The following is a 13,531-nucleotide window of genomic DNA, read 5'->3' as shown; positions in this document are numbered from 1 at the left end:
TTTACCCCGAGTTTTAAATACCCGGGTATTTTACATCACTATTTGCAAATAAATGCAAATAAAAGTCATCTAAATATAAATAAGTTTGCAACATTTGTAGTGATACTACTAGTATAACTTGTGCATTTCAAAGTTATTTGTTAGTTATTTATAATCTTCGGAGTTGTTTTCTTTAGAAAATTTAGTAAGTTGAACCCATAGTAAAGATCCATGTGTGTCCTTGTATTTTTTATAAACAATAATATTAGTATTGCAATTAAGTTTATTTGGATTTAACTGTAAACAATTCATTGACAGTGTTTATACACAAATACAAATATTGGGAGAGGTTTTTTGTCCTTTTGCAGGCATTAGAATACTTCTAACTAGGCCTAAGTTAAATAAGACAACCCGGTGAAAATAGTATTCTTCGGCCTCAAAATATTTTCCAGATTCTATATCAGTTGAACGTACTAAAAGTGGTGTGTTATTTATTTCAGTATGATTTATTATTTGCTGTCAAATACAAATACAGGTATGTTAGTTGCATGCAAAGGTTGTTATGAGTGGCATATTGCTTGTGATAAAAATATCCAACAGAACAGAAATAAATTTCTTCTACTGCCTGCCAAAAAAAGTATTGATAACCTCTATTCTGTATTTAAAACACTTGGAAAAATTGGCATTGGTCTTTTATTTTGATTTCAAGTTTGCGGGTACATCACTTTAGTTAGGCTACCACATGCATAATAAATGCAAATAAGCACCACTTCATTGTGTTTGTTAATACTGGAAAAATATTCACCTACTTGCATTATTGTTCGATGCCCTCATAAACCTAAAATATTTTTGAATAAATTGATTTCCTTGCTTCAAAAAAAATTTAAGCACAGCACTATGTTGAGATTCAAAATTGATAATTCACAATTTTAATACTTTCTATTTGTAAAATGCATTGCATTAACCCTCCAATGAAATGAAAGTTTCATTACTGCATAAACAGTAGTCAAAGGTACAAAACATTTGTGGTTCTCAAAACAAAATATTTGCTCCTAGGTTTTTGGTGCCAACCGGGTACAGTGTATTGTTACCGTGTTGCACCCTACTATTTTCTGGTGAAAATGTTAAATTTTGACTTATTCATATCAACCGTGGCCTTGTTTGGACTTTACATGAACATAATAACTTACACATTCTTGATAATGATCATAATGTGCATTTTGTTGGGCCATCCTGTTTAAGGAATAGTGTTTCCTATGTTATTTTTGGCATCTTGTTACTTGTATTCAACTTCAAGCTTGCCTATGTTTTGTTCCCCTTCACTTGTTAGTGTTACTAATTTGTTAAATATTTCAAGTTTTATAATATGAACTATAGCCATCCAACCTAAATTAAAATAGAGTATAAGTTATTTGTTGTTTATTCACATTAATAACAAGCAAATTACCCGTTTTTAACAATCAACGTTTTCCAAAGCATAGCTTGAGCTGAATAACTTTATCAATGTTATTTTTACCTTTTTCTTACTGACCTTTTAAATCCAAATAATTGTTGTAACTCTGTTTTTTTTGTTTTCATGTTCTTTCTAACATTTTATTTTTTATTTTTACCCATCATTATTTAACATAAGTTGTGAGAATGTAATATAATCAGTGTAAAATGAACTTTAACTCCTTTGTTAAAATTTTTCAAAGAATAGGATTTTATTACTTTTGTCCAAATTCTCAATAATATACCTGATATTTACTCAATTATACCTGTATGTACTAGCCTTTTAGTAAAACATATTGTTTTAAGAATAAGTAATAATTCCTATTCTCAAAATTGTTTTCCATAATTTTCTCTAAAATATTGCTCTTATGATTTTAATAATATTCACCAGCTACAGTGAATAAGACATTAACTTTTTTATGTTTTTTTAATGTTATTTATTAACTCTATACAGGTTTAGTGACATAAATATTTTTGTTTCAGGAAATTTTCAAAACTGCGAAAGTTCATGGAAAAGTTAGAAAACTGCAACTACGCCATAGAGTTAGGAAAAGAACTTAAGTTTTCTTTAGTAGGCATTGCTGGACAAGACATCAATGATGGAAATGCCACCTTGACATTAGGTAAGGGTTTGTTGTTTCATATGGTTGCACAATTAATTGTAAAAAGACGACTATTCTTTGACAAGACACTAATTCTGTGTTGTCTTCTTACACCTTTTCAATTTTGACAATCATACAGAATTAGTATGCAAATTTAATTTACTTGACAAAATAATTTGTCCCTAATCATTAAGTTTTTAATTTTGGAATCATTTCTTAGAACAACGGGGAAATTAGGAGGGGTGTTTTCTTTAATAAAATTAATGGTAATTTGTTTGAAAGTCAAGTCAACAGATTTATATTCTCTTCAGTATTTGATTGCCTTTGCATGGCTCACTAACTGTCCTTTCTTCCATATACACTCATACTCCCCTGGAAGGGATAGGACAGTTCCTTTTATGAACTATATGAGTTTTCTTAGTGTAAAATGGTATCAAAATATAAATTTTGGGTCAGTCAACCATGAGAACTAACAGTAAGTGATTGTGGCCTGGTGTGTGCAAACACCTACATGTCTTTGGCAAGCAATCTAAAATTCAAGAGATTAGTGTATGCCTCTTCAAATTCGTAATTTGTTCTGAAACTCATGTATTATTGTTGACCGCAGCGCTGATCTGGCAGTTGATGAGAGCCTACACACTCTCAATCCTTACCCAGCTTGCCAACACTGGTAGTCCAATAGTTGAAAGAGAGATCGTCACGTGGGTCAACAACAAACTGCATTCTGCAGGCAAACCTACCACACTCAGGGGCTTCCAGGTTAGTAATTAGACGTGCCTTTCTTGTACGTAATACGTTGTTCAGGGACCTATTATTTGTTGCAACTTTGCCAGTAGAAATAGAATTGCATTCTAGTTTTAACAATCAAACTAAAGTTTCAAAGTGAGTAGCAAAAATCATTCATAGGAATAACGATGAACCATAAGAATACCAACCCTCTGAGGCATGATAGTGTGTGTGTTAACATCTGTTGGTTAGATGAATACATATGTATGTGCGATTTACTTGGGCTCATACTTAGGACCCAAAGGACTTAACCTCCCCCCCCCCTCCTATGTAGAGGGGAAGGAGGCTTAACTCCTGAACAGTGGCGTAACTAACGCCAATGCAACCAATGTGGTGCATTGGTGTGCAAGCCTTAGAGGGGCACAAAAAACTGATATTATGGAAAATGTTAAGATAAGAAATATGTTGAAGCAAAACTCCCTGTAGCTTACCAAAAATAAATGTAACAAAAATATTTGTGGTACCTTATTCCATTACAGTCACAACAGAATGTTGGTGACCCTTTTGTTTACTATTATCATCATCTCCTCCGCGCCGACTACACATCTGCGCTTATGCGTTCTTATCAGAAGAATAGACAGTCGTGTTTATTTATCATTGTTAGCTACAAAAATAGATAGATAAAATCTTACAGTACTATTTTAGTAACTACGCACGTGTCCCTGTCAGTCATTGTTGAACAATCGTGCGGTTCAAACAAAGAGGGACTTTGTCAGGGAATAGGAATTAACGTACATTGTTGTCACTATGAACTGTAGGCAGCTCTCTGACTGTAAGAATGCATTATCTAGTCAAATTAATCAGTTTGAGAAACGGAACATGTATATTATATTTAGCTTGCAATATCATGTATGCTGTATATAGGGGACTGAATAAATATAAATAAAATTTAAAGTAAAGTAAGAAGAAGTCTCTATTTTATAATCTTAAAAAGTATGTTAATTAATTGTAAGTATGTAAAGTGATCCTTACTTCAGTTATGAATGGTGTTTGGAAATGTTTAGGAACTTAATTTTACCTTCAATAATTTTTTTAAAATAATTAACATTAAAATTACTGCACATAATAAATTATATTTCTTTGAATAATCTTTCTCTAGTTAGATAGGGCTTGTACAATATCGTTGTGTAGTGATAGTATCCAGGAAGTGTGGAAGTACGAGAAATGTCGTTGTTAGTTTCGTTGGTGGTTAGGGGGGGGGGGTAGAATGAGTCTACAAATAGGGGCGCACGGGTAATACTTGCATTGGGGCGAAGAAGACGGACTAGTTACGCTAATAGTCCTGGCTCTGTCTAGCGTTGACATGTTGCCATAAAATATCATGAATACCTTAATATTACTGTAGTGTAATTAATTGAAGCTTCTTTATTTGTAGTCATTTTAAATTTAATTTTTGTACTTAAAAAGAAAATAGTTATACAAGAATGTTGATTTTTTTGTTTATGTTCTCTGTATACCAACTGATGAATAGAGAACTTTCTTACCTATGTATTTAAAGTTTTTTGGCATTAACCTACCAAATATGTTTCTTAGAACTTTTTATGAGAATTATTGGTGGCTATTGACTGGTGTGACATCAGTGAGTCTAAATATTCGTTAGGTTTATAATTATAACCTTGTACTTGTCCTTATTTTACAAAATCAAGTATGTTTTCATATTATTGCTCTCTGATTTATCAACTAGTTGTGTATTGTTGACTCTAGTATAAGTGAAATATTTATTATATTTATATTTAATTGGTTGTTGAATGTATGCATTTGTAATTCGTTGTATTGCCTTTTTCCCTCTTTTCAACAGAATGAGCAGAGACATGTTATACATTCATTTTTCCCAGTTCTTAGTTCTATAAAACATGTCATGTTTCAGGACCCAGTTATAGGAGATGCTAAAGTGCTCCTAGACCTCATGGATGCTATCAGACCAGGAAGCATCAATTATGAGAATTTCAGAGAAGGGGACACTGAAGAGGTGATTAATTACTTAGACATAAATTAATTTTACTAGTCAGTTGTGTTAATCCTTGAAAATAACCAAGAAGCACTTTCCTGGGACCATTTTGTTACAATATGTCCAATATTGGTGTTGATGTATAGAATGGAAAACATTTTACAGAGAAAATATGAATAGTGTAATCTGAATTAAATATACAGACATCTATTGTGTAATGAGAAGCGAACTGGTCTAGTGGTAAAGCTTGAGACTTTGATCCCTGAGGTCCCAGGTTAAAATTTGAAATCCTGCCAAATCACTAATTTTCGGACTAAACATGTTCTCATTTAATGTACATTACTCTTATGATAAATATTGTTAGACTGTGTGGATGAAGACTTGTCCATGAATATCTAAATATTGTTCTAGTGACAAAAATAATTAATACAACACAGCAAAAACCTTATAATTTGTTAACTCCCTTATTATTTAGATTTAACCTAACCTAAGTGAAAGAAAGTCAATTAAGTTTCAGCATTTGTTGTTGGACAGATTCCCTTATCAATAGATGTTATTCAATAATTTGTGTTACAGAACCTAACAATATATCCTATGATTTCAGGACAAGCTTGCGAATGCCAAGTACGCCATTTCTATTGCTTGGAGGATGGGTGCAAGAGTATATGCCCTCGCAGAAGACATTGTAGAAGTTAAGCCAAAAATGGTAAGTCATGGATTGTTATATGCCAATAGCTTTTCTACAGAAACAATTATATTAAGATTAAGACAAGTTTTTTTATGGATATTATTTTTGAACAGGAGTTCAATACTATTGAACAAGTATTGTTAACATAAGGTAGCTTAGCTACATTAAAATGTCAACTTGTGTGGTATGAACTGTATAAGTAAGTAAGAGAATGTTCTCAATTTAGTTAGAGTGTTTGATATAGGTATAGTTTTAATTTATATACAGGGTGTTCACAAAAGATTAGTACAATTTCATACAGTAGCCGTGATGTTACGTTTCTACGAACGATGTTCCTTATATCAGCCATGTTCCAAAGTTTAGTTTTTTTAAGACAGTGGTAGGAGGCCACTTTCTTTTTTTTGGATAGGATGTTTTTTGTGTGGTTCCCGGGAGATGTACTCGTCAATTGTTATTCCTATGAATTTAGCCAGGTTTTTCATTATAATAAATTATATCCGGCAGCCCAGGTACCTCTTCTCGTCTTCTTCCTAATGCTAGCTGCCTTGTTTTTTACGTTTTTGTTAATGTTTTTTACGTCTAACTTGATCACACTCGGCTGGTAAGCAAAAGAGTCCGCTGCTGCCGCGCCTCTCCCACTACTATCTGTGGGTAACGGAGCGGCTCACAACATTGAAGTAGCATTGTGACCGCTGACATATCACAATTTTTTACACCCGCTTTGCTGGCAAAATTTTAAAATTAGTTACCTTTTTCGTGTTTGATATTGTATAAGTATTGTTCTATTTAGTGCAATCTATATAAAATATTATTTTAAAGACCCAGAACACACCTTTAAAATTAGATTTTAAAGTCATGGATTTATAACAATATTTTGATGGTATGTGCATCGTTATGGACCATTGTATTCAGTCATGGTGGTTGGATAGTCCATCTGCTTACTTTAAATTTAAATTATATCACATAAAATGAATTGTTCACTTTTGAAATTTTGAGAAAACGTTGGCCAGTCCTGTGCAATACATTACAGTACTGCATTTCCTGTGTATAGCTACGCACAATGTAATGTAGAATAATCAAAGGAAATATAATTAAACAGTATTTTTATTTGTGATCAAACTTTAATTTATCTATTAAACAATAAAACCTAAACATCTAACAATTATTAGTCATTGCTAAATGTGACCAAACAAAATATATTTGTTTAGCATCTGATAAACGCCGAGGTTTAATTTTATGGTCTTTGACACACTTTGGCAATATAGTTAAAAAAAACATGCAGATCATTTTAATTAACATGAGGTCTTGACATTCTTCACTAAGATCTGTATTTTATTTGTGACCTCAGAACACATTACCTGCAGACATTCTTGACGCCGAAATACATATATTGTAAAAATTAATATGCTAAACTATGGTTTCATCTAATAAATATGTCTGAAAGGCTCTAAAATGTTTCTCTGTTTAAATATTTAGTAAAGGGGCTTGCATTAGCCATCAATCAATAAATTAGCAAACTCTTCATATTGTAATTTATTGTTAATTATTTACTAGTCTCGTTTGGAAAACAATTATTAATTGTTTTAATTAGTTTAGCTACATTTTAATCACTGCTAAACAAAGGGTTTTTTTATTGATATCTTATACATCAATTATCAATTATTTAAGATGGGGACGCCACTATGTGTGTATTTTAACCCAAATATGAGTGAAGGATGAGTGTAGGATGAGTGACGCGATCTTGTAGTCTTGTTAGTGACTAAGGCTGACATGTTCCTTAGACACAGCTGTTAATTAATAGCCCATACAGCTAATGGCACCTAAGGGACCTACAGTTTATAGTGGAATCGGAACCACATTTTTTCCTTGTAATTTACGAATTGGTCTAATTATCAGGATAGTACCGCGGATAGTCGTAGTACTCACTAGTGCGGACGTTAATCCACACCAGGGAGCATCGCATCCCTATAAATATCCACAATTCGTGACCTCCTAGTAGCTGAATTACAGGACGACGCCACCCGTCCCAGTTAAATTTACATTATTTTACATAGACAGGGCATGCAGTACTGTACTGCACAAGACAAGCCCTCTTAAAATTTTAAAATATTTTTAATCAATATTATGTAATACGGTATATTTACAAGTCAACAGATGACAATCTGAACTAAAATGACTGAATAGAATGATCCATAGCGACAGATACACCAGAAAACCTTAGTAGATTATAGACTACGTGCAAAACTAATTTTTTAATAGTGTGTTCTGGGTCTTTATAGGCTATAATAGTCTTGATATCGAAGTAGAGAGGAAAATACATATTAACCCTTTCCACTCGGATTAGTTGACCCTCTTGTTGTCCCATGCGCTTGCATTTATTGTCATGCAAAAAACATTTTTTGGGTTTTGTGTACCTTAACTGACTAAAATAAATTATTTGTTGCACTTGAGGGCTGGATTCTTATTCAGCATAAAATTGTAAAGTAAAACATAAAATTAAAATAAATATAACAAAAAATAATTTTTTCCTACAGTCACCCGACAAAGTTGGCTTCCTTGTACCGTTTATAGTACAGAAAGCTGCTAATTACTGCATATTTATACTTTGTCGTACAGTTTATACTTTGGCGCACATCAGGATTCCAATGAAACAACACAAAACAGCGTGGTTCTATTATGCAAGTAATCCGTGTACGCTTGGAAATAGGTTGGCAACACTTAAAGATAATAATACTATGAGCAGCTGATTGACTATTATAACTACGATTTAACCTGTCATTTCGTGTTTATAGTTTTGGTATTTCTGAACTTTCTGGACTTTTCTTTCAAACGTTTTTAAAACATTCCTACCATCGTAATAAACAAGAAAATACCTTTAAAGCATTTTTTTTAGGCGCGGGAACCACTTCAGATTACAAAAACATACGGAACTATTTTCTCAAGTCGCGGAGCACATTGCTTGCCGAGGAAAAATAGCAAAGTGATACTGACCGGGGACTACTTTCTCTAGGGCACCTATTTGTGTTGCCAGCTGAACCTAAAAACGTGTTGTATAGTGTTTGAAGACTATATAATTATTTATATGCTTTATAGTGACTGTAGGAAAAATATAATGTGTAACACGGAGGCAAAAGGCCTTTTGCTACACTCGAGATCATTCCGCACGAGCCGCTTGCTCTCGTGTGCAGCAAAGTGCCACTTCGCCCACTAGTTACACAAATAACTATTGTGTGGTCATAATATAAAAAAGCAAAATAAACTATACAAAATATATTTTTTTGGCGGCTTTTCGAAAAACTTTAACACATTTTCGGGATTTGTAAAACACTTTATTAACATTACTTATCTAGTTTCAAATTCAAATCAACAGTTACAAGAAGGGTTAGGTATATTTTAACTGAAAAATTTTATTTTCATACTTAGGTTTTTTTGTGAGAACTACATTGTTTTATGTCATGAGTGTTAATTTGTTCTAGGTTATGACCATGTTTGCCTGTCTCATGGCTATGGACTACGTTCCCAACATGGATTCCAAGCCTCAGTAACAACGATACCATTTGTAAATAACTACTAAACACGCAAAAGCTACGGTGCTTCCAGATCACTTGTATATAACGCTACCAATGCTCTTCATTATCCATTAATCTTAAGTATTTTGTAAGCTTTGTAGTCACCCTCATGAAAATTGATGTTACATCCTTTATCAGGTTTATAAATAACAAGAATTCAGCTACTGCTGCGAAGATTTGTTTGACACTTATATTTATTTTAGTGTGGTTTTCTATTTAAATATAATCAAACATTCCAAGTTAATCATTCAAATTATCAGAAAATCATCTATATGGAAATCGTTTTGTATGGGATATTGGAAAGACAATTTTTATACCAATAATCAAATGGCATTTATTTACTATCATTTTAGTTACATTCCAATAACAGTTTAGAATACCCCCGCTGCATCAAATTTGTAGACTAAGCGAATTTCCAATTGCCTGGTTTACTGTAATTTACTACAATCATGTCAGATTGGTTGGGTTATCATGTCAGATTTATTCTCTATTTAAATAGCATTAGGTTTAATGAGTATTTAAGTTTGCTGCTACAGGGAAGATGATAGTGTGTTTTTAATTTGGTAAATGAAATCAAATTATTGCCAAAATTTTTCATAATATATCCATAAACAAGCTAACTACAACAGTTGACTTACAAGAATCACATGGAAGTTTTCAATGTACTGTTTTTTCCCCCTAACTTATAAGCGTGCAAACAATTTTCACCCCATAAAAATAGTCTGATCATGTTGATTTGAGAATATAGGTTTAGATGTTTGTACCAAATTTAATCAAGATCGGATCATTTTTACTCAACTTATTGTGCTAATGAACACATATATTAATCTGAACGACTAGTGTTTGTGGCTTCTGTGGACATCAAAACAAACTTTGTGAATCATTCTTGGGTGTAGTCCTTACCATGAGATCTAAGGTAATAGCTTATTGCCTATAGGGGAAATTTGCATAATGTGAAAGTTTTTAAAAGATAATTGTTTTTAGACAATGTTTTACATTTGATAAACCAATAGTCTTAATACATTCCAACTTAAGTAATTTTGAAAGACATTGTTTGAATATATTACTAATTTGTTTCCAAAATGATGTAAGAAACTAACAAATTTCCTTACATATTGATAGTATAATGTACACTAACACAGTTGTAATAGACATAATAATTGAATAACGTACTTAAAAGCTGTGTGTTTGCATTAGCAAAATTAAAAACGAGTTCAAGTCATTTTGAGATGTTATCTTTACACGGAAAGTATTTTTGTTTTGTAACTTAGTTTGCTTAAAATGGTGCGATATGACGAAAAATGTAGTTTATCACACTGGCAAAAGTGACTTTTTGACCAGAGCTCAAGTTTTACGATGGAGTTGAAGCAGAGGTCAGAAAATTAGCGAGGATTGAAAAGATTCACTTTATGCCCTAGTGATGAAATATTTTACAATGCTGAAGTATTCTTTAACTTAACTCATAAGTAATGGTTAAAAAATCAGAAGTGAAATGTGTGAGCTATGTAACTTGTGTGTAGAACCTTCAACTACCCCCTAGTAACTTTACTTATTCTTCAACCAAGTAACTCATGGTGTAGATGTGTTTTTGTGTTACTTAATGTAAAACCTAACTGCTACAGTCCAGTACAAACTTCCATTAATACTGTGTGTGTGTGGAATTAGTGTTGTTATGAATGATAAGATTTTTTAAATTCTCGACTCAAGTATCTCTGTATAACATAATACAAATTTTGGTGTGGTGTTTTCGACATTGAGTGTTGGTATAGTAATCTTTGTAAGGGTGTATGTTACTATTCACCCGATAATAATTAAAATTGCTCACAAATAATTTTAAGATGTGGCGATACATTCAAACTCATAGTACAATATTTATCAAGCTAGAGTTTATGGAAATCATTGTGTATTTTAATTACTTTATTGATTAACTCAGGAGTTATTTTTGTTTTTTTAGAGAAAATTTTGTTTCTTTGTGTTGGTTTCATATTTTACCAACAGCCGTTTTTTGAACTAGCCGTTTCAGTTGAGTTCTTGGAATTAAAAAGATTCACTTAACAGCATTGTTTTACTTAACCAAACGAGGAGCGGACCAATGAGGTTCATGGATTGAGAGAAAAGAAGTAACTTTTTAATGCTTCAAACTCTAACTAATTAGCTGTTAAGACCGATCATTGACAGTGGTAATGAGAGGTTATAAACGCAAACATTACCTCCCTTAAATGTTATGAGTAGTGGTTGTTAGTAATTAAAAAACGGTCGTAGGTAAAGTAGTGTACACAACTCGCATAAGTAGTGTTAACGACACTGGTAGAAGTTTTTTCACCAGGGCTTGTACCTTAAATTTCTACTTGTGTCGTTAACACTGTGATCGTTGCGTAAACTACCATCAACATTGACTTTGAATGCTACAAGTCTCATTCTAGTGTAAGGCTGAAGTCAATTTTGATGTCTGTTTAATTTTGGTTATACTATGTGTGCTGATATTGACTAAATTTTTCTCTCTTATTTGAAAGCCTATTTTAGGCATCTTACAATATTTGCTTTATCCTACGGTTGTCATGCAAAAGGTCAATCAATAATTCACAAATAGATTGTCATATCTATTTAAATATGCTTAGATAATAAGAATCAAATTGTGAATAAAAATGTGTTCTCTACTTCATTTTTAATTTGGTTAATGAACCGAACTGAAACATACCTTAAAATTGTCTTCAGCTGATCTATAAGGATGATAATTCAACAACAGAGTATATATGTATAATGTATGTTTTGAATTAACAATGTTTATGAGTAACACAAGAGTGTGTTTTGAAATGAGCTAAGGAGAATGTTTCGGTACTGTCCAAAGTATAATGCTAAATACTATTGTGCAATTTTGAGTTTAGTTTAAGTCATAAAGGTTTTATTACATTTTTTTTAAATATTCGGTATGTTATGGTTGGAATATTTTTATGCACAGTTACAATTTTTATGTTATTTATCAGTTTGTTAAATTATAAAGTATATTTATTTTTTATTTGTGGAAAGTAGGTTTTATTTGATAAAGTGGAATTGTATAATAATAAATAAGCTTTGAGCTGCCAATTTTAAAAATTGAAAAACTTGTTTTGCTTATAACTTTTACTATTAAAGTAGTGTGAACAGACTAAACCTGTTTAATGTGGACTCACAGTAGAACAAATACGATGTTCAGATTCCAAGCTTTTGTTTCTTCAGTACGGACAATAACTGGAGCTACCACACAAGTTCAGTGCATTTTCAACCTTAATTTGATTTTTATTTTAAGTTAGGTGATACACATTGTGAACTAGATCTCAATTATATTGTCATACAAATACAATCTAAGGTTACAATGAATTTCAGCAGGGCCTTGAATGTCTGATTTGTCCCTCATGCAAATCTATATTTTGAATATACAAGGTTTGTCTGTTTGAAACCTGCAACTTTAAATATTTTCTCACATTCATATTTGAGTGTCTAATTATTTGGAAATATTCAAAGTTATAAAGTTTATGAACATGTTTTAACATAACTGATGATTTAGATCACCAATATATCCATTAAACAAGTTTAATGTTAAATGCTCGAGATTCCAATGTTTTGATCAGTTAAATTGATATTGCTTTTTATTTAATTGTTTTTTCACATTTTTTTCTGTTTGACTTTTGGATATAAAATATTTGTAACATTAATATCCCTTTACATTTTCAACATTCAATGATGTTTACTATAATAATGGAAACTATAAGAGTGTCAAAGTCTGTATTTATAAAAAGTACAATTTATAGACTTTTTAGAGGTAACTTTTATACATTTTGTAATTTAATCAGTACTGCTAAAGGATTTTAAACTTTGTAATGTTTAATTTAACTAACCAACGTGCTTCTCGACATTTGTCTGCCATAACCCTGGAGTTATTGTAATATGTTGTTTGGCCTTAGTTCAATTAAATTGTTGCTAAAAAGCTAATTTCCCATTTATTTTGTTTAGATATTTATTCTTCAAAAGCAATGTTTTTATTGTAAAGCTTCATTTTTGTGCCTAGCACTTGTAAGATATTTGTTACTATATTGTGTTTATCATTCCTGTATAACATATCTTATTTAATTAAGTTTTAATGAACATAATGTTAGTGCAAATAATTATGTTTTACAAAAATAAACTTTATAAATTTGTGGCAGACTATGTGAATGATAAAAACTTTTATTTTTTCCTCCTTCATGTGAGAAAATCTGAGTAATGTGTGCTTATATAAATGGTAAGTGACTTTTATCTTTTGGCCAGTAAAAAGGAATTTTTTCAACAAATGGTTGGAAACACTTATTGGCTTTAACCCACCTCTTTGGTACTTCTTTTGTATATATTTTCCATAAATAAGTCAAGTTCACCCAGTCACACAAAGCGGGAGATTTTAGTGGCATATGCTGCTATCAGTTGCTTTATGCTTACGTTTTCTTGTGGATTACCT

The 13,531-nt window shown here is 31.7% G+C and overlaps 1 protein-coding gene across 2 annotated transcripts in view; it reads left to right on the top strand.

Annotated features, from left to right (window-relative positions):
- LOC128997980 (plastin-2-like) overlaps positions 1-13,245 on the top strand; it is a 52,392-nt gene extending 39,147 nt beyond the window's left edge. For both annotated transcript variants that reach the window (XM_054423863.1, XM_054423864.1), the window contains exons 10-14: positions 1,954-2,093; positions 2,680-2,831; positions 4,726-4,827; positions 5,411-5,512; positions 8,971-13,245. In XM_054423863.1, the coding sequence (XP_054279838.1) occupies positions 1,954-2,093; positions 2,680-2,831; positions 4,726-4,827; positions 5,411-5,512; positions 8,971-9,039 (565 nt within the window). In that variant the 3' untranslated portion in view covers positions 9,040-13,245. The remainder of the gene's footprint in view (positions 1-1,953; positions 2,094-2,679; positions 2,832-4,725; positions 4,828-5,410; positions 5,513-8,970) is intronic.
- The last annotated feature ends 286 nt before the right edge of the window (positions 13,246-13,531 follow it).

This window comes from Macrosteles quadrilineatus, unplaced genomic scaffold (genome assembly GCF_028750875.1).
Source record: "Macrosteles quadrilineatus isolate MER2022 unplaced genomic scaffold, UCM_ALF_1.0 Scaffold_7__1_contigs__length_78375512, whole genome shotgun sequence".
Taxonomy (NCBI): Eukaryota; Metazoa; Arthropoda; class Insecta; order Hemiptera; family Cicadellidae; genus Macrosteles; species Macrosteles quadrilineatus.
This window is presented reverse-complemented; position numbering and strand designations above follow the sequence as displayed.